The sequence below is a fragment of the Rhinopithecus bieti genome, unplaced genomic scaffold (assembly GCF_001698545.2).
Source record: "Rhinopithecus bieti isolate Rb0 unplaced genomic scaffold, ASM169854v2 scaffold_42565, whole genome shotgun sequence".
NCBI classification, from domain to species: Eukaryota; Metazoa; Chordata; class Mammalia; order Primates; family Cercopithecidae; genus Rhinopithecus; species Rhinopithecus bieti.
In genome coordinates this window covers 457,522-479,214 of record NW_016818029.1, presented here as the reverse complement: position 1 = coordinate 479,214, position 21,693 = coordinate 457,522, and the positions used below count along the sequence as shown (strand labels likewise).

Sequence of the window (21,693 nt, the reverse complement as noted above, 5' to 3'; positions counted from 1 at the left end):
GAAAATGTAATTTAAAAAAAAATATATATATATATTTAAAGGTATATTTTTTATTTTTTAAAGGTATATACACATATACATATATATATATATATATATATGTAAAAACCTCAGTGGACTTTGTAAATAAAGTGGAAACCAGAATTCTGCAAATATTTAGAATGTTGAAGGCCAGGCACATGAGCCAAGAAATTGTCTGCCTACAGATTTTTCTTTCTTTCATTGTCTACCAGGAGGGTTACATAAGCCTATCTTCAGTACCACCCAAAACCCCCAGTAAAAGGAACATAGACAAATAATGAAAAGCCAAAGGCTCCAGTGAAAGTTCAATTGTCTTTATTTTCTTATACAGAATCAGAGAAGTAAAACCAGTACCAAACTCCAGGTAAAATGGTTTGATCTGATCGATTTGGCTGCATACTTTTGGTACGCATAACATTCTAAACTTAAAATAGAAATCTTTATATTACAAAACATAGAAGTAAAATTTTAAAAAGTTAAAGTACTAGCACATATATGTGTTAGGAAAATGGTCTCTGTCAATTGCCCATTCTCCCAATTAAATTAACCTACGATTTCCTTTTTCTAACAGCTTATTTTTTTCATAAAAGTTGTACTTTGAGAAGTTACTTTCTAATTACGTCATGAGAACACATCTTGTAATTAGCAACACTTCTGTCATTCGAGATCACTTCTTCTGCAGAGACCTTTTCAACCAAGTTGGCATAAGCCAGCACAATCAAGTTTTCACTGTTTTACCTGCTTCCTGTATATGGTGTAATCAGTGAAAGAAATGGCATTTCACATCCGGAATAATATGGTGAAACGCTGTCTAAAAATTACTTAGATTTAACAGAATTGCAATTAGGTTTTGACAATGTATTTACTTCAAAAGAATATATCAGGAAATACCAGGAAAATATCTTGAAAGAAAGATCTCTGAAATTATTTTCATTTGATAGGCCTTTTCAGTGACAAAATTTGGGGTGAAATGATGATGTTTAGTGATTGATTTAGTACTAAAAGACTAGTACTAAAAGACTAAAGACAGTTGTCTTATAATAAGAAATATAGTATAAATAGCACCTTATCAAGAATTCTGCAGGGGTTTTAACACTTACAATAATAGGAAATAGCCATTAAAAAGTTGCTCTAACTTTAGGCTTCTAACTTTAGTGTTCTTTAACAAAGGCCGTATTTTGTGGCCTTAAAACAAAAATATTATATCTGGCTTTATCTATTAGTAAACACAAAGGGTCCATATTTCATTCTGAAAAAAGTATTTATTATATTCATTCATAAATGTTCTAACTAATTTAACTAAAAAAAACTTCTAGTATTTTCTAATGCCATAAGCTTACTAGAAAATTACTTCTAAAAATTGGTAATATAAATCATCAATGATTTAACTACTTAAAAAAAGAGGGGTATCGGTTTCTCTTACATTTAATAACCTGAAAATGAGTCTATAAAATATTTTTTAAAATACAGTAACACTGCTGAGTTTTGTTAGGTCCCTTGTTTTTTAATTATTTATTTATTTTAAGCAAGAATGTACAACTCTTTTGCAATTTTTTGCTAACAAAAGACAAAAGAAATAGTGCTCCCTTCAATTTAGTAGCAATAAAATCATCTACCTTCATCTCTCTCAGAGGGCTTAGGGAGAGTGAAAGGAATTAGAGGAACATAAACCACGGTCCTTCAGGAAAAAGAAGTCACTTCATAGTGATGGAGGCAACAGTAGGCTACGCTCTTGTCTGCCTGCGTGCTCAGCATCAGCACGCCCTGCCCCTCCTCCTCCCACATAAGGTGCACCAAAACCTTCTTTTCTTCTACCACAGAGTCTTCCGGTATAAAGATGGTAACAGAAAATAGTTGCTTTGTCCTTTTGGGGCATCTCTTGCATCTCCTACTTGTTTTGCTTTTGGAGTACTATAACTCGTCTCTTTCCATTTCACAACTAGTATCCTTTCCACGATATTCCATAACTTCGCTACTTCATCTCTGACCTTTTCACTTGCCTTCTTTCCAACATGATCCAATGTACTCTGTACATGTATATTCCGGTAGATCAAAAGGAATCTTATTTAAGATCCTCAACAAATAAGTCCCCCATGGAAATTGAAAGTGTCCTCTCAGAGACTCAAATTATTAATGTCTTTCAAAAAAGATCAAATTCATAGATTATAAATAATACTAGTTCGAAATATTAAACAGTTGAGGACTTCATTGGCAATGCAGGCAGACTGCATGCCAGTTGAACACGATGCTCTTTCAGTCCTTAAAAGCTAATAAAAAATGGTTTTGGTTACATAAGAGGTATTGAATACATATTTCATGCCTTTTTATACCAACTGTAGCAAACAGGGTTAGGATAATATACTTAGGAATCAATTTTACTGAATTCAGAAACATGTATCTCCACCTTACACCCTCAAAGGGCATTTGTTTTTTTACACGTCAGAGATCTGCTTCATCCTTCAGTTTCATAGATAGAATTATTTTAAACACTTGAAATCTAGAAAGCAAACCTGACAAGGCTTCAGAATTTAAAAAGCAACAGCTCACTGTGTGTGGTATGCTATCAGATTAAAATCTATGTTGTCCTGATGTTTTCAGAGTTATTTCAAAAGACAAAAATACAGTTGCCACTGATTTATCAAAAACATTTGGCTACCTTTTATCATCAGCTACAAAATTACAGTGCTTTATAAAATAAACATTAAGGCCAGGCCCAGTGGCTCATGCCAATAATCCCAGCACTTTGGGAGGCTGAGATGGGTGGGATCACCTGAGATCAGGAGTTTGAGACCAGCCTGACCATGACGGTGAAACCCCATCTCTACTAAAAATACAAAAAATTAGCTCGGCATGGTGTCGGGTGCCTGTAATCCCAGCTACTCGGGAGGCCGAGGCAGGAGAATTGCTTGAACCCGGAAAGTGGAGGTTGCAGTGAGCTGAGATCGTGCCATTGCATTCCAGCCTGGGCAACAAGAGCGAAACTCCATCTCAAAAACAAACAAAACCCACCATCAAATTCTAAGCTGCAATTTTTTTAAATCCCAAGTTGTAATATTTCAAAACCTTTTGTTTGAATAAAATGCTCACAATTAGTACCAAACTGGTCTCTTTCACAAGATCTATAGTGTAAGAACTGTGACTAATGCTGCTGCTGCTACTCTCCTGCTGGAGGGACTAAGTTGTCTAGATGCTCTGCAGTAAAATAACAAAGGATAAGCTACAATAGGACTGTGTGCCTTTATAAATACAGACTAATAAGAACCATCAGAGCCAGCACGGATTCAAAATTACATTGTATTCCATACAGTAGAATTTTACTATCCATACAATGATTTTTAAAGCTCAAGTTAAATAGTTTTTAAAGCATTTGGTACTACTGTCATCAATACAGTTTTTGAAACTGTAAATCAGGTCTGATTTTGTGCACATTTCCTGGACCACGCTGCCCTCATAATTAACTGCCTGTGGTCAGCTTTTCATGGTTTAAAATCAATTGGTGTATAAATTTCAATTAACTCTCATAAAGCTTAGCCATGGGGCAGCAGAGAAGAAAGAGAAAAGTATTCTGCATAATCAATCCTGCAGACACATTCTGTATAATCTGTCGCAAGAATGCAGGCTTGCAGAAAACGAAAATATAGTATTTATTTATGTTTAACTTAAGTTACTCTCAATCGAAACCAGGCAATGATTAAACTGGCAACATAAAAAGGAGGGAGCACAAGTCATGGAGGCAGAAAGTGGTGCACCTGCAGACTTGCTCTGCTCCATCACTTTTTCCAAGAGGCCCAGGAAATGTAAGGTCATGGCTACATCCAAGTTACAATGGTAGTGATTACAGCCAGGTTAGAAAGGGCTCACTTTTGTTCAGAGCAGACTCTACATCATTGAAGAGAGGGATCAGGTCTTCAGATTCCAAAGTTCCTAAGTCAACGTTTGTTCCTGGAAGACAGTCAAGGAAATCAGGGAAACGGGTCTGCTGGGGGTTGATGTTCATGGGTGTTTGCCCTGCGTTTTCTCCTATAACAGAATGAAAAGAAGCCATTTTAATTCCTTCTTTTAGGCTCTTGAAGGAGGAACAGTTCAAGTATTAACACTCACCTTCATGTCTTCAACTACCACATTATTGACTCTTACTCATAGGAGGTACAGAGATGTAGAAGAAATAGAAAATTATTTCTGGATAGATGTGGTCCAGAACGGAAAAGGCCAAGGAGATAAGAAAGGAGCATGTGAAAGGCACTGTTGATCTGATCTATGATCTGTGCCTTCCCATGACAAAGGTGTGAAGAACTGTTTTACAAAAGAGTAGAGAGGCCCTGTCTGTAATAAACACGTTATTATAGAACTATAATCGACAGGTTTCATTGTAAACTTGTGTTTACCCATACCATCCTTCTTTATGTTCAAAGAGAATGATGTGAAGCTTATTTTAACCAGGTAAATAAAAAGTTGTCTTCATTGATGGCTTTAGGCATTATTTATAAAGGAAGTTCTGCAGACGTTCTCCCTCTTTCTGTTAATACCTACTCCCTAAAACTATCTACCTTCTCACAAGCATATGAGCCACAATACATATAAGCATGCTAAGACTTTGAGTCTTCGAGTAAAGAAATATTTTGCTGTGCAGAAGCTCTTTAGTTTTAATTAGATCCCACTTGTCAATTTTGGCTTTTGTTGCCATTGCTTTTGGTGTTTTAGACATGAAGTCCTTGCCCATGCCTATGTCCTGAATGGTATTGCCTAGGTTTTCTTCTAGGGTTTTTATGGTTTTAGGTCTAACATTTAAGTCTCTAATCCATCTTGAATTAATTTTTGTATAAGGTGTAAGGAAGGGATCCAGTTTCAGCTTTCTATTTATGGCTAGCCAGTTTACATGTACCCTAGAACATAAAGTATAAGAAAGAAAGAAAGAAAGAAAGAAAGAAAGGAAGAAAGGAAGAAAGGAAGAAAGAAAGAAAGAAAGAAAGAAAGAAACTTTAGTGCATATCGAAATAAAAAAAAAAAAAGAAATCGTTTGTTTTCTTTAAGCCGCTATTTCCTAAACCCATTTAAACACCTAAACCTATTTTGGCAGTATGTGTATCCTAATAAAATTGAAGTTCTTACAGAACACAGGTGAGAAAATGCTGTACTAGAGGAAAAGTAGGTGTCTGGGATATGACATGAAGAATATAGGTTCTTTATGTGTAATAGTATGGGACAGAATGCACTACTGACTTTTGTGTCATTAGATCGAGCTTTGTGGCTATGTAAGTTTAGACACACTTAACTTGCTTGATTCTCAGTTTACCCATCTGGAAATTGGGATTATAAGTGCCTTCTACAAAAATTGGAGTAAAGTGCCATACAGTGTCTGCCACACATCCGTGGCTCTAGGTGTCATTGACATATACAAAGTTATATACATACAAAATATGATAAACGTTGATTGTCCTGAGAGAAAGAAAAACCTAGGTCTTCAGCCACTATTAATTATACAATATCAAAACAACAAGTTAATTAAAACAGTCCCAAACAATTTTCTGAAGAGATAATATCTACTTCAAAAATTGAGAAGCATTGATAACTAAGGCCAGCTTCCACCATAACGTCATTTTAAAAAAATGTGTTAAATTATCTTTTGTGCGTTACAAGTGCAGTAGCCTTCCTGAAAAGTGTGCAGGGAAGTTTCACTATTTTAAGCAAAGTTGCAGAAAGTTCACTTTAGCAATCTGTGTTTTCCAAGGAGAAAAATTATATCCTTCCAAATGATGAAGGAACCATAATCCAATTTGGATGTTGGTGATAGCAGAACACAATGGCTTTTCTAGAAGTCACAAAATATCAATGACTCCTGGGCAATATTTTACAGTATTTTCATTGCTAAGGGCAGTAATCCAAAAAATTAAATCAAATTCAACAATATGACCTCAATACAGTGTTACTGATATTGAAAAACAACATAAAATAAAAAACAAAATCCAAAATAACTTTCTTCTACTTACTAGAGTGTAACAGATAAAATGAGGCTCTAAAAGTATCTGTTCTAAAAAACTATCTGATCTGAAGTGCTGGATGTCTTTTTTCTCTTCATCTCCAGTTAGAATCATTCATTTCTACTCATTTCCCACTTTAACTTTCAAATACTCAAAACATAATTTTTAGCCAAGCAAAATCTCTGTTTTAAAGTATTCCTAGGCCGGGTATGGTGGCTCATGCCTTTAATCCCAGCACTTTGGGAAGCCAAAGTGGGAGGATCAGCTGCCTTTAATCCCAGCACTTTGGGAAGTCAAAGTGGGAGGTCAGGAGTTCAAGAACAGCCTCGCCAACATGGTGAAACCCTGGCTCTACTAAAAATACAAAAAACAACAAGAAGAAGAAAATAAAACAGTGCCAGGCGTGGTGGCACACCCCTGTAATCCCAGCTACTCAGGAGGCTGAGGCCCGAGACTCATTTGAACCCAGGAGGTGGAGGTTACAATGAGCTGAGATCACACCACTGCACTCCCACCTGGGTGACAGAATGAGACTCTGTCTCAAAAAAAAAAAAAAAAAAAAAAAAAATTCCTCTTATCCTTTCTTCTCAGGATTAAAGGCATGAGGATACTGGCTAAGCTTCTTCATTACGGTTAACAATCTTAAAATAGAGGCAGTTCTGCAATCTCATAGTAATCTTTTTGGTCTTTGCAGTTTATCCACTTAGAAAGTGGAAGAGACAAACATAAGGCAATTCTTTTTTTTTTTTTTTTAGATGGAGTTTCGCTCTTGTAGGCCAGGCTAGAGTGCAATGGCACAATCTCGGCTCACCGCAACCTCTGCCTCCCAGGTTCAAGCAATTCTCCTGCCTCAGCCTCCCGAGTAACTGGAATTACAGGCATGTGCCATCACGCCCAGCTAATTTTGTATTCTTAGTAGAGATGAGATTTCTCCATGTTGGTCAGGCTGGTCTTGAACTCCCAACCTCAGGTGATCCACCCGCCTCGGCCTCCCAAAGTGCTGGGATTACAGGCGTGAGCCACTGTGCCCAGCCACAAGGCAATTCTTAAAAGGGTGTGATTACTGCAGAATATTCTGGAAGGATGGATGATTTCCCAGCTTTTGCTCATGTTATTCCTTTTACTGGATCTTTGCACCAAGCCCAGCTGTTGTTTCCATGCATGTTTTGCAAATGGAGTGCTCGGCTGGCTCGTTTCCCTTCAGCATGTGGCCAGCGCATGGTCCACGGCCTGACAGATCTTTCCTAGCCACATCTGAGCTCTGCCTGCCCCCACAGCTTTCACTCATCTTGTTACTGTATAATTACATTTCTCCCCTTGAGAAGATTTATGTCCAGTTTCTACAAAGACTTCACAGAGGTGGTCCCACACTCAATGAGTTGACTCTCACTTAACCAGGTTAACCTGGCACTCTGACATTATCAAGTCCATTGTGTGCGTGACATCAGCCTTCTTACTGGAGAAGAGCACTTTGAGCTGGGCTCTGTGATCTCATGACTCACAGAGCTGTGAGGACAACTCTGCCGTGAGCATATCACTCCCACTTTATGGGTGAGAAATCTGAGGCTCACGGAGGCTATGTAACTTACCCAAAGGCACTACTAGGAATGGAGAAGCAAGGATTCAGTTCAGGCTGCCTGTTGGCTGAAACTATGTTCTTTTCAGGACATCATTTAATTGCACATTATGGCTTCAAAATAAAACACTCCCTACTTACCCACTTGAGGTTATTTTAAAGAGACATAGAGTAGAATCCATCCTCTTTTATGGTTTTGTTTTTTTGAATGCCAAACTTAGATTTAGATCTCCTGAACTTTTTTCCTTAACTTTGCTTTTTATCCTTACTGGCTTCCCAGTGTTTAGAAGATGATAGTAAACAATTATTAAACATAGGAAGGAGCCACTTTCTAAGGCTATTCCAAAGACAGTAAAATAAATCTCACACTCAAAAAACAGAGAGAGAGAGAGAGAGATAAAGGGGTAGGGGGTTGTCGGCGGGGATGGGGAGGAGAACTGAAGTAATAAACTTGTGACTCCTCACAAGACAGTCTTTGCAATCTTCTCAACGCAAAGACGACAACCTACACGAAAGACACCCGGGGAGGAGCTTTAATTTACTGCATTTGTAACACACCTGGCTATGAGTTTGACTCTTGGTCTTTCCAACAATTTAGATTCACAACACAAAGAGGAGCCATCTAAGAGTGGAGTGTAAAAAACCACAGGCGCTATGGCAAACAATTTGGGGGAAGCAATTTTTTATTTTCAATACAAAACAATTACTTTTCTATCATCAATGATAATGGAGGAGGAACTTGCATGAATAACTCCAAATAGTGGACACCCTGCTGTCATTCATTTTTGGTTCTAGAATATCTTCTGTGAGTTTATGACTTTCAGAATTAAGTCTAGATAAGGCTAATAAGACTATTTTCAGTTTCTGCAATTATAAGTCTCACTCCTTGAGAAAAGGAGAAAAAGAAAGGTAATCAGGAAGCCTGCTGAGGCTGGACCTGAAGGATGCACAGGCTGCGGGACAAGGTAAAAGTAACCCTGACTCTCTTCTCTTTAATTGCTGAGGGAGAATGTCGTTACCATGTTGGAACTTGGAACTGACAATTTTGAATCCTCTGAGCTGCTCAACATTCCAAATGCACACTGCCAATTGTTTTTCAAATGCAGTGAATGACATGAAAAAATGTGGGTACTGGAACTATAAACCAGTGTCACTTTCCAGGAGAAAGGGTGGCCCATATACTACAACTGAAAACTAGAACACCCCACTGTGGAAGCACGGCGAAGCAGACAGTGGTGTCTTGATGCAATTGTGAGGAAGGGACTATATGGAGCAAAGATGAATTAAAAAAAAAAAAAAAAAGCACAGAATTTAAAATCCTGTGCCCAGATGTAAAACTATACTTGTATAATCTATGAGGAAGGGGCTACAGTTTATTAATAGTGCCTGGGGGTTCAGTGGCTTTTCAGTTGTTATTTGATGTTGTTATTGAGATTGAGTGTTTCTGGTTGGATTTTAAAATTGAGATGACCGTACTCGCTTTGGCAGCACATATACTAAAACTGGAATGATAAGCATGGCCCCTGCACGAGAATGACATGTAAATTGATGAAGCATTCCATTTTTTTTTCAACATTTTTGTGAACACTGGGGACTACTGGGAGTGGGGAGGAACAAGGGGTGAAAAACAAACTATTGGGTACTATGCTCACTACCTGGGTGACGAGAGCAATCATATCCCAAACCCCAGCATCACAAAACATAACCATGTAGCAAATCTGCACGTGTACCCCCAAATATAAAATAAAAGTTGAAATTATAAAAAGAAAAGAAAAGAAAATAAAATTGAGATGACCGAAGAGAACATTTAAAAAACACAAGCCCACTGTTAGTGCTTGCAGGCTTTGCTCCTACCTGTATCCATCTCATCCACGTTGCTGAGGAAGTCCTCCGGAGTTGTGGGGACACTGTAGCACCCTAACCCCAGACCACTGTCAGTGCTCTGCTCCCTCGAATGATATGGCCCTCTGCAGAGCAAAAGAAGAAACTTCAATGCGAGCCCACTAAATAAATCTCAAAATGAAAACACAGTCACAAAAGCTTTAAACTAGTGTAGTTGTGCCATTCTGCCCAACTTTCCAGGTTGGGGAGGAAGGAAAGTTTCAATTTTGAAATACATATCCTCATGAAAATGAAAGTAATCAGGTGTGGCCATTCACAGTGAATTGACATTGATTTCCTTTTCACCTCAAAATAACCATTTAAACACTCTTCGACATACAGAGTATGACACCTTTTATGTAAAACTTAAAAAAAAAAACCAGAAAACAATGTAGAATATTGCTTAAGGATACATACACTAAAGGTAGGAGGAGGTATAAAAGTCTGTGTGACAGGCACACACCAGTTTCTGAATAGTGGCTACCACTGGGGACAGAAGGGAAAAGAAGTGAGATTTCAGTGGTGGGGGGGATGGATTCAAATATTAATTGTAATATTTTATTTATTAAAAAATAAGGTTAAATGAAAATATGGCAAATCTGAGTAGCGGGTACATGGGTAATTCACATTATTCTTTGTACTTCTCTGTATTTCAAATACTTTAAAATCAACAACTTGAAACCTCCATTATTTATTATTTCAGCTACTGTTTGTTTTTATCTCTATCTTTAATAATGTTCATAACTGTATTTGTTTGTTTGCCAGATGTCTCTGCAAGGGCAGAAGAAAAGGCATAGGACATACAGAATTGCCTTTTTTATCTGATTTAAAAACTACTTCTGCTCATGAAGATATTTCTGGCTAAATTCTCTTTCCTTTTTGCTCCTTTGTTTTAATTGCTTTTTAAATTGTGAAATTATTTTAAACTCACATAGGAGACACAGCAAGAGTACAGAGAGTTCCCATGTACCCTTCACCAGCTTCCCCAGTGATAACATCTTACATAGCCATAGTGCAATTACCAAAACCAGAAACCTGACATTGTAGAATACTAATTACTAAACTATAGATCTTATTCACATTTCACCCTGAACACCATCTTTTTTTTTTTTTTTTTTTTTTTTTTTTTTGGACAGAGTTTTCTTCTTGTTGCCCAGGCTGGAGTACAATGGTGCAATCTCGGCTCACCGCAACCTCCGCCTCCCGGGTTCAAGCAACTCTCCTGCCTCAGCCTCCTGAGTAGCTGGGATTGCAGGCATGCACCACCATGCCCTGCTAATTTTGTATTTTCAATAGAGACAGGGTTTCTCCATGTTGGTCAGACTGGTCTCGAACTCCCGACCTCAGGTGATCCGCCTGCCTCGGCCTCCCAAAGTGCTGGGATTACAGGAATAAGCCACGGCGCCTGGCCGAACATCATCTCTTAATTGTTCTATTCTCAACTTGCCATATGGCATGCTTTTATCCCCTGTTGGTTACATAAAACCACAAGATTCTTCCAAGTATAAGTACTAGACAACACTATCATGTTTAAAAATATAAATTCATGCCCATTTTCAAATTCTTGACTAAGGGTTTACTCTATGTCCTATCACTAATTTTTTAATTTGGAAATTTTTTTAAAAGGTAGATGACTTCCCCTGCCTTTCTATTTTCTGCCAGCTCCTCCCACTTCCTCCCTTTATCCTCACCCTCAACCCTCAAGCTCTCCACCTCTTCCCAATGCAAACAAAGATAGTATTATAGTCTAGATCACATAACAAAGAGAACAAAATAAGTGGCCCCAAATATTAACTTACCCATTGAGGAAAGGATCTGAGCTATTATTAGTGATGGATCTCATGTCTGGGGTCATCGTGGGTGGGTTGACAGCAGCCTGAACTGGAGCAAGAGTCTCAGCTTCCATGGGGAGCTGTCGACAGAGGGCAGCTTCCTACAGAAGTAACAACAGTCAGAGTGGGAAGCAAGAGTCATTCACTCATTGTCACAAGGCATGGAGCAGAGTCATCAAAACATTTTCAGCGCAGGCCGGGTGCGGTGGCCTCAAGCCTGTAATCCCAGCACTTTGGGAGGCCGAGACGGGCGGATCACGAGGTCAGGAGATCAAGACCATCCTGGCAAACACGGTGAAACCCCATCTCTACTAAAAAAATACAAAAAACTAGCCAGGCAAGGTGGCGGGCGCCTGTAGTCCCAGCTACTCGGGAGGCTGAGGCAGGAGAATGGTGTGAATCCAGGAGGCGGAGCTTGCAGTGAGCTGAGATCCGGCCACTGCACTCCAGCCTGGGCGACAGAGCGAGACTCTGTCTCAAAAAAACAAAAACTTTTCACCAAAGCACTGTGTATTTACTCCCAGCAAGTCAAAATCACCAGGCAACCATTGGTATTCTTTCTTTGAAGAAAGTCTTACAGACATAAGTCACTTCACATTCACAAAGTTAATGGGAAGCTCAGCTATTATTTGACCTAAGGGCACTTACTGTTGCAATCATCCCACCCATGCAATTATTTAAACACCCAAATCATAGAAAGTCCTCTCAAAACACTTCTCAGAGACAAGGCTATTTCTATCTCAGGTTCTCAAACCAAATCTATCAATCAAAGCAATCAGATTCCTCTGGACTATAAGGTACATTCTGGTCTTTGCCACTTACAGGCCAGTAAAACTGTGGAATTACAGAGTCCAGGCTCTACATTAAATTGCATCTGGCAGTTTTATGTTTACAGACAGGAAAGCAAAACAATGAGTTGAAAGTTTACTTTGAAAAGTCAATCAGTGGCCAGGGGCGGTGGCTCACGTCCATAATCCCAGCACGTTGGGAGGTCGAGGTGGGCGGATCACTGGAGCCCACAAGTTCGAGACCAGCCTGGGCAACATGGTGAAACCTTGTCTCTACAAAAAATACAAGAATTAGCTGGGCCTGGCGTTACTTGGGAGGCTGAGGTAGGAGGAGCCCTGTGCCTGGGAGGTTGAGACTAAAGTGAGCAGAGATCACGCCATTGCACTCCAGCCTGGATGACAGAGTGAGACGCTGTCTCAAAAAAAAAAAAAAAAAAAAAAAAAAGTCAATCCATTTGACTACTTCGTTGACTAAAATGCTGAAGATTGGGGAAACATGTAGATCCAATCCAAATCCCACAGACAAGTAACTGTTTCACAGCATATGGATTTTGTTAGAAAAAAACAAATAATATAAACATTATTTTATAAAAGCTAGCATTACATTGCCAAGGAGAGTCCATCCAAAATGCTACAAATTTACTGACTGCAATTACTTTCTCTAGGTATGATCTCCAGGAGTCTCTCTTTTTTGACAAACATAACCAGACATCAAATTCCTTTCAAATTTGCTGCTGTTTCCAGAGAATACTTTTATGTTTACATTTGCATCCCAAACCAAGGTTAGGCCTTTCCCCATATTTATGCCTATCAGTTTCCCACTTTCCATGCTGAAGTCATTGGTCTCACTGTCCCTCAAACCGTAAAACCATGGCTACAATGGCAAACAGAACATTTAGGACTTCTAAATTACAGTATCTTTGTTAGATCTCTTCCAGCCCTAACATGCTGTGACTTTAGAGGGTAACTGCTGTCTAGACAAGTCCTAGTGAAGTCATCGGCTATAAAAATTTTCAGTTACTAGAGTTCGTTGTGCTGTTACAAACCATGAGACCTGATTGATTTAAAAAAAAAAAAAAAAAAAACTGTATTGTTAACTTATACTGAAATAAATCTTCTAGCTGGAAAGGGTCTCTGGCTCACTTCTGTTCATCTAAATTGCAAATAATCGAATACTTAACTAACAAATCTTATTCAGGAATCTATAAAAAGCAAACCAAAAAATGGAGATTTTTTTTGGTAAAAAGTTATTTTCATTCACCATCTAAATCTTGGAAGTGCCTTCTGAATAAACCTAGAAAATCAAATTACTTTCTGATAGTTGTTTTAACGCGGCAGGCAGGGTGCATCAGAAACCTTATTATCCAACCAAAGTTTTCCTGAAAGCCTCAGAAGGAACAACAGGGATTGAATCTGGCATAAAAAGCCTGGACCCCACCAGTCCCCAAACCTCAAGCACACTCATATACCCTGAGCCACAGTTTGAAAAAATGTACCTCGTCAATGGTAAATTTCTAGTACTTTATTAACCATAAATGCAAGAATCTTTTGACTCATAACCTCATTATCCAAAAACATGAACTTTACTAGAATATTCCATTTTTCAACCATTCTGAATAAATGTGGGAGTTTACCTCTAAACAAAGACACTTTTAATATAAAAGTTGATGAGATGGCTGCATTCCTTTCTATTTGACAAAACTTTATCAACATATGTCCTAAGAATAAAAGTTGAGGCCGGGCAGTGGCTCAAGCCTGTAATCCCAGCACTTTGGGAGGCTGAAGCGGGTGGATCACGAGGTCAGGAGATCGAGACCATCCTGGCTAACAAGGTGAAATCCCGTCTCTACTAAAAATACAAAAGTTAGCCAGGCGTGGTGGCATGCACCTGTGGTCCCAGCTACTTGGGAGGCTGAGGCAGGAGAATCGCTTGAACCCGGGAGGCAGAGGTTGCATTGAGCTGAGATTGCACCGCTGTACTTCAGCCTGGGTGATAGAGCGAGACTCTGTCTCAAAAAAAAGAATACAAGTTGAATCTGCAATTTCCAGGAGTTCTAAATTTAGATATAGTAAGAATCATTTCTGGAACTTCATGGGATAAAAAAATGCATTATATATAACACATATGAATTGTTATCTATAATGATATATAAAATTATAAGAACAAATATCAAAAATTAGATAGAAAAGAAATAGTTCTAAACTTTCCTATTAATTTAAATTACTCCTAGCTATTTCTACTAAATAAAACAGAAAATAATGCTTGTGTGTGTCTAAATATATAAATAAAATATCTAAATAAAATTTAAAGGATTATTCATGATAACCAAAGCTGAAAAACCTATACTGTATTACGGGAAATGTTTCACTGTGCCATTTCACATTTGTTCTATTTATTTGAAATCAAAGAGAACAGAAGCTCTATTCTCCAGCCCTGATGTTTCCCTTACTACCCTGAAGACTTAACCACCAAGTCATCCTAAGGGCAAATGCTGCCTTCTGTCTGTAGGGGGCTCACAGTATCATTTTCTACCTTCAACTGACTAACAAATGAGAGAGAAATCAGGAAGGGTGTTGAATGTGCCCAGAATGACTGCCTCTTTTTTTTTTTTTTTTTGAGATGGAGTCTCACCCTGTCACCCAGGCTGGAGTACAGTGGCGTGCTCTCGCCTCACTGCAACCTTCGCCTGCCAGGTCAAGCAAGTCTCGTGCCTCAGCCTCCTAAGTAGCTGGGACTATAGGCATGTGCCACCACGCCCAGCTAATTTTTGTATTTTTAGTGGAGATATGGTTTCGCCATTTGCCCATGCTGGTCTCGAACTCCTGGCCTCAAGTGATCTGCCCGCCTTGGCCTCCCAAAGTGCTGGGATTACAGGAGTTTGCCACTGCACCCGGCCTGAATAATAGTTTTGAAATACAAATTAGGCCAGTCTGAGAAAGTTATTATCTCTGATGTGCTCCCCTCCTTCACCCTCTTCCAGTCTCCCGGTTTCTCTTCTGCTCCTCCCACCTCCTGCACCTGCACCAACTGTTCCCTCTTCTTGCAAGATGTTCCTCGGATCTTCCTAAAGCTCATTCCCTCACTTAATGCCTGCATCCTACAGATATCATCTCTTCAGAGATGCTCCTACCTCACCCCTGCCTAAAGTAGCCTCACACCTGTCATTTTTCTGTCTCTTAATCTGCATTAATTTTCTTCAATGCAACTTAGGTCTTCATTCTCTGTCTTTCCTACTAGAATGTAAGCTCCACGAGGGAAGGGGCCTTGTTTGTCATATTTACTCCTGCATCCCAACTACCTTAACAGTGCTAGGCATACACTGGGTACTTGGAAATATAAACTAAAAACATGCAATCTCACCTCAATCACGAATATGAGTGAAATAATAGCCTGTTGTACACAACCCAACTAGCCAGGTGAAGACTCCATCCTCAAGAAATGGTCCTGCTGCATTCTTTCCTGCCCCTAACATAGGATGAGCAGGAGGGCCGAGTGGTCAGGAGCTAGATGCTTGAATTGGAACCCTGGTCCTGCTATCTAACAGAAAATTATTTAGCCTTCTGTTCTTCATTTGTAAAGTGGGGATGATAATAGCACCCACCCAAGAAGGTTGCTGTGATGATAAAGCAGGATAACACTACAAGGTGCTTAGATCACATAATAAATGCTGAAGGAATTATTATTCTTATTTCATTTTCTGAATTCCAATCTCAAAAAACCAAAATAAACAATTTTAAAAGTCACACTGTCATGTGGAACTGATCCACTTTAAGTGGTGAGAGGTTTCTTCCTGGTCAACTTTCACCTTGGAGGGATTAAACCAAAGTGTGAAATTCATAATGGTCACCAAGGCTAAGAAAACAATTTTTTCAAACGAGGGGAGGTTTATAAACCATTTTTATATAACATAAAATTTGTTCTGAATATAAATGGAGAGTAGCGAGATGTTTTATTTCACTTAAACTTTATATTACAAGTTCTGTATTTAGAACTTTAAAAATTCTAGCCTTTTTTTTGAATGAAAATACTTCCTTATTTCAACTCATGAACTGAAAGAGAAAAAGAAACAGTACAAAACCCGAGGTCTGAAAATAAAAGGGGTAATCTCACCAACATGTTCCCATCCAAACAGGGGAGGGTTTTGTTTTATACTAAATTTAGGTATAAAATTAAAGCCCAGACCCAGCAGGATTTGGACTGCCACGTGACATCCACTACTCTTGCATGGGTAAAAATGAAAGGCAAACATCTGACTTAGACCTAACAGCAGCAGTCAAAATGGATGAAACTAAAGCAGCTGAAGCAAAGACAAAGACAGGCACTGGATGAAGTAAGCTTCCATGGAAACAGAGGGGTGACAATTGGCCAAGGCTGGCTGAAGGCATGACTCGAGGCCTCTGCCGCTGAGCATCGGTGGTGCAGCTGGCTTCACTCAGTGCCCCATCCTTCCTCTGCTCCTTCTAGTCGAGGCAGGAAAACAAACGTAAGCGGGCTTGTCACTCATTTCCCACTGTGCTGCAATTAAATAGGTATATTCAAAGATCCCTCCAGGGTCCCCTCTGTGTCCACCCTGCCCTCCAAACAAATCTTCAGTTTCCTAGACCAAGCTCAAAACCTACTTTCCATCTCACGAAGGAGGTCATCATTGCTTCTCTAGCTATTCCAACTGACCTCTTCCTCCAATCAACCTTCAAGTGCAAGGCTGCATCCAGGTCCCTACCCAACACTTTACCTTAACTGAAATCTTTACAAAGAGTGACCAGAGAACAATCAGGATAGAGATGCGTCAGGGCAACACATCCTATGAAGAAGCATGGGGCTATTTACCCACAGGGGAAGACTAGAAGGGCACACAGTGGCTCTCAAACTATTAATGAACTGTCACAGGAAAGAAGGAAAATCTCTTCTAGCCTAGATTTGAGGCAGATATGATGAAGGGCTTTCTAGTTATCAGTTCAGTGCAGAAACTGCCTGCTTCTCAATTCTCCAGGCTATTAGCCACTGGAATTCTCAAGCAGTAGTTGGGGTTTAATGCTATTAGACATGTCCAGAGCTTGGCACCGAAAGGCAGCACGGCACAGGAGAAAAACTGTCTTTGGAACCAGAAAGATTGGAGTTCAAATCCCAGTTCAGCTACTACATGTTGTGGCATCTTGAACTAAATTCTTAACCTTTCTTGATAGTTTGTTCATCTGGAAAAAAAAAAAAAGGTGGTTTATAAGACTGATCTTGCTGGGATGCTATAAAGATGAGAAAGCATATTTATAATGGACCTGGCACAGTGAGGGAGTCAACAGAACAAGCTACTGATAGTGTTAAATGGTGTGGGAGGCAGAGATATTAGCTAAAAATTGCATATTGCTTACTGTGTGTGAAACACTGTTCTAAGCCCTTTAACATGTTATTTCCTATCCTGGCTAACACTGTGAAACCTTGCTTCTACTAAAATTACAAAAAATTAGCCGGGCATGGTGGCATGTGCCTGTAGTCCCAGCTACTCGGGAGGCTGATGCAGGAGAATTGCTTGAACCCAGGAGGCGGAGGTTGCAGTGAGCCAAGGTTGCGCCACTGCACTCCAGCCTGGGCGACAGACTGAGACTCCATCTAAAAAAAAAAAAAAAAAAAAAAAAAAAAGAAAAGAAAAAGAAAAAAACATGCTATTTCATCTCATCCTCATGACAACCCAGTTATCTCCATTTTACAGACAAGGAAACTGAGGCCCAGTTTGTGGCAAAGTCTCAGTGTGGCAGAGAAAGAAAAGTTGAGGTTGGCAGACCTCAAATTGTCAAACCTTTCACCTACTGGCTGTGAGAACTGGGCAAGTTACTTCATTTTTCCGAGCCTGTTTTCCCAGCTATAAAATAGAAATTCCAACCCCTCTACCTCAGACAGGTCAGAGGAAATTTTATGAAACAGCCGATTTAACTTTCCTGAACATAGTTTTCCTCCCTTGAACAGGGCAACAAAATGAACTGGACATATTCAATGATAGTTTTCAATGTATATGAGTGGAGCTCATGTCCTAGGAATTCACAACCCATCAAGCAAAGTTATAAATTCCGATTTTGGCCGGGCGCGGTGGCTCAAGCCTGTAATCCCAGCACTTTGGGAGGCCGAGACGGGCGGATCACAAGGTCAGGAGATCGAGACCATCCTGGCTAACACGGTGAAACCCCGTCTCTACTAAAAAATACAAAAAACTAGCTGGGTGAGGTGGCGGGCGCCTGTAGTCCCAGCTACTCGGGAGGCTGAGGCAGGAGAATGGCGTAAAACCGGGAGGCGGACCTTGCAGTGAACTGAGGTCCAACCACTGCACTCCAGCCTGGGCCACAGAGCAAGACTCCGTCTCAAAAAAAATAAAATAAAATAAATAAATAAATAAATAAATTCCAATTTTGAGGGCACTTTTCGGAAGGAAATCTCTCCCTGCTAACCCTGATCCAACCCTCCTCTGACTAATTTATTTTTTGTCTATGTCCAAGCTTGGGGTGGAAAGACTTGCAAAATAAGGGCTCAAGAATCTCTTGGTGAGTTTGTGGTCATCTATCTAGCTCTCTGAAGTGAGTAATTATTTATAGGTTAAAAATACCCTTTCCTAGCAGCTGGAGGACGGGTGATATGTAAAATATCTGGAGAAGTAAGGATGTGAAAGACAAATGATGATTTGTGAGCTGAAGGTGTCCCTGGAAGCAAACCTCAAACCTCCTTTTCTTCCAGGTCCTTGGCCTGCAGCTTGCCTGTGGAATAAACCAACAGAGGAGGTGAGAAAGTAAACAGCAGCTGAAAGCATCTGCAGCTCTGTCCCGCCTTGGCTGAGGGAACACTCTGCCAGCCAGCTCCTGCCCTCACCAGAATGCACTTCAAAAGGGAAACAAATGGCAATCAGCTCTTCAGAGGCTGCTCTGCTTGATTTAAGTGTGTGTGGCCAGGGACTCTACAAAAATGGAAGACTGGATTGTTTTAATTATAAAGGGTGGGGTGAGTAGGAAAAAAAAAAAAAAAAGACAATATTGTGAAATCCCAGTATTAAAATAGTTATTCTGGATGCAGAGAAATTGCTTTCTCTGCCAAAACCCTGAGGGACTTCAGAGAGAGAATGCTGAATTATTTATCTTCTTTACTGGGCGGGGTGGGGTGGTGGGGGAGAGACAAAACAAAATTACTGATGTATATATTTTTTTAATTCAGTGCCAAGCGATTCTAGAAATGCACTGTCACACTTCCCGGAGACTCTCTTTTTGAAACAACTCATCACTAATGCTCACTTGCCAGATTGTCCCTATAAAAGAACAATTGAAACTGCAATACTTTTAGGAAGGCATTTATTAAGTCTGTCATTATTATCTATGGTCTATTTGTTGCTCTTTTTACTCAGAGTGCATAAAACAAATTTGTATTATTCCACAAATGGTTTCTGCTGTCCCTTCAAATCACATTAAAGAAAACATTATAATTTAGATGCTCTTCTGTCTTCACTTAAAAAAAAGAAGGCTGAGGCCTGGTGCAGGGGCTCACACCTGTAATCCCAGCACTTTGGGAGGCCAAAGTGGGCAGATCACTTGAAAGCCAGGACTTCGAGACCAGCCTGGCCAACATGGCAAAACCCCGTCTCCACTAAAATACAAAAAATTAGCCAGGCACTGTCATCCCAGCTACTCAGGAGGCTGAGGCAGGAGAATCACTTGAACCTGGGAGGCGAAGGTTGCAGTGAGCCAAGATTGCGCCACTGCACTCCAGCCTGGGTGATGAAGTGAGACTGTGTCTCAAAAAGAAGAAAAAGAAAAAAAAGACTTGAATTGATACTATTATTCAACAACAAGGGCACACCGGGACATTTTGGAAAATGGATTATTTCTGGGGCTTGTAGGCAAATAAAACACTTGACACAAGCTAGAATGGAAGCACTGTGAGGAAAGGGGCTGGGTCTGTTGTTAACAGTTGCACATTTAATGCCTAGAGTATTTGTAAAACAAATATATGAATGAATGAACTTAAATAGCCAAGCTTATGTGGAGGGATTTATAGATTCACAAAATGTTAGACTACATGACCTCTGCTAACCCAGTCAAGTCTGAAACCTAATGCTATGAAATGCTTTTCTAAAATTTAAATAGTCCTCTGTTCTGAAGCAAAGGCTATGAAATACCCTACATTTATGCTTCATGATCTGCTCCAATATGACACTTTCCTAGCTCGCTAAATAGCCACTCTTTGCATGAAAAAAATAAATAAATAAACAGGCCTCAGAACCTTCCCGAGGCCAGTGCTGCTCACAGCCAGGTGTGTCCCCCTCCAGGAGCCCTGTCAGGATGGCTGTGCGAGGTCAGCCAGCTGGCCCGCCTGGCCTGGTGGCTGTCAAGCCCGGCAGAAATCCCACAGACCTGCCAAAAGAATTCCGAGGCCTCCCTCTTTCCTCGTCCCTGTTGCCCCGGCGACCGGAGACCAGGCTTAGTCAGCATTTTTGTTTGACAAACTGCATTCTCCTGTCCCTCAACCACCCCCCCTCCAAAAAAAAAAGGTTGAGGGTAAAAGCAGGGCTGAATTTGCTTGGGAATAATGATTTATCTACAAGCCAGCCCCACTGAAGGGACAAGGAGGAGCTAAGGCTTTGCCACTTACTCATCTTCCAGGTTCTGGCCCTCGAGCTTAAAATCTTCCAGACAGATGGCCCCAAATCATTATATTTAAATGAATAATACACATGAAAAGAAATACTCTCTTCAGGTAAAGCCATATGCCTGTTTTCATGTCAAGGAATTGTTCTTTTAGATAAACAGGCACTGAGAAGCCTGTTTCTCAATGTCTTACCCGTGACTACAATTTCCCATTTCATTTGGTAAAGTTGCAATCATGTCTTTCAGGATACTGAGCAAATATTGCATTGAATTTTTCAGTTGTAACAACAGAATATTCTGTAGTCATTGTGGGTGTGTGTGGCTCATGACTTTTAAAAATTTATGTACGGCCTGTTGTAGAAAGGATTCTAGGCGCTTGGAATGGGTACATACAAAGTCACAGCACAACTTCACGCTGACACAGAATAAACAAATCACTTCTCAATATATTAAGAAGAGGCAACAAAACAGTATTAAAGTATGCTACCACTTTTGTTTTTTAAAAAACAAAGTAGACACATTGATACACATGATACATACAAAAAGACTAGAAAGAAATCATCAACATATTGACAGTTTCTCTTTCTAGGTGAAAGTATAGGTGATTATAATTTCCTTTTTTGTTGCTTAGTATTTTATACATTCTGTACCATAAACATATGTTTTTGTCTTTTTGTGTGTAGCAATTAATTTTCTTTTATTATTCTTTTTGTTTACATACAGTAAAATTCACTCTTTGTGGTATACATGTCTGAGTTTTGACAAATGCATAGAATTGTGAAATAGCCACCACAACCAAGATACGGAACTGTGCCACCTGCCCCACAATTCCTCAGTGCTGCCCCTTTGGAGTCTCCTCTTTCTCTATTGCCAACCCTGGCAAGTGCTAATCTCTTCTCTGTCCCTATAGTCTTGCTTTTTCAGAATGTCACATAAATGGAATCATACGGGATATAGTTTTGGGGGGAAGTCTGGCTTCTTGCACTTAGCAAAAATACTTT

At 39.7% G+C, this 21,693-nt stretch overlaps 1 protein-coding gene across 1 annotated transcript in view; it reads right to left on the bottom strand.

Annotated features, from left to right (window-relative positions):
• Window positions 1–319: 319 nt before the first annotated feature.
• Window positions 320–21,693, bottom strand: part of WWTR1 (WW domain containing transcription regulator 1) — a 143,551-nt gene continuing 122,177 nt past the window's right edge. The window contains exons 5-7 of the mRNA XM_017856553.1: window positions 11,256–11,389; window positions 9,430–9,542; window positions 320–4,041 (exon numbers count right to left, since the gene is read on the bottom strand). Coding sequence (XP_017712042.1) covers window positions 3,857–4,041; window positions 9,430–9,542; window positions 11,256–11,389 — 432 coding nt within the window. The 3' untranslated portion in view covers window positions 320–3,856. The remainder of the gene's footprint in view (window positions 4,042–9,429; window positions 9,543–11,255; window positions 11,390–21,693) is intronic.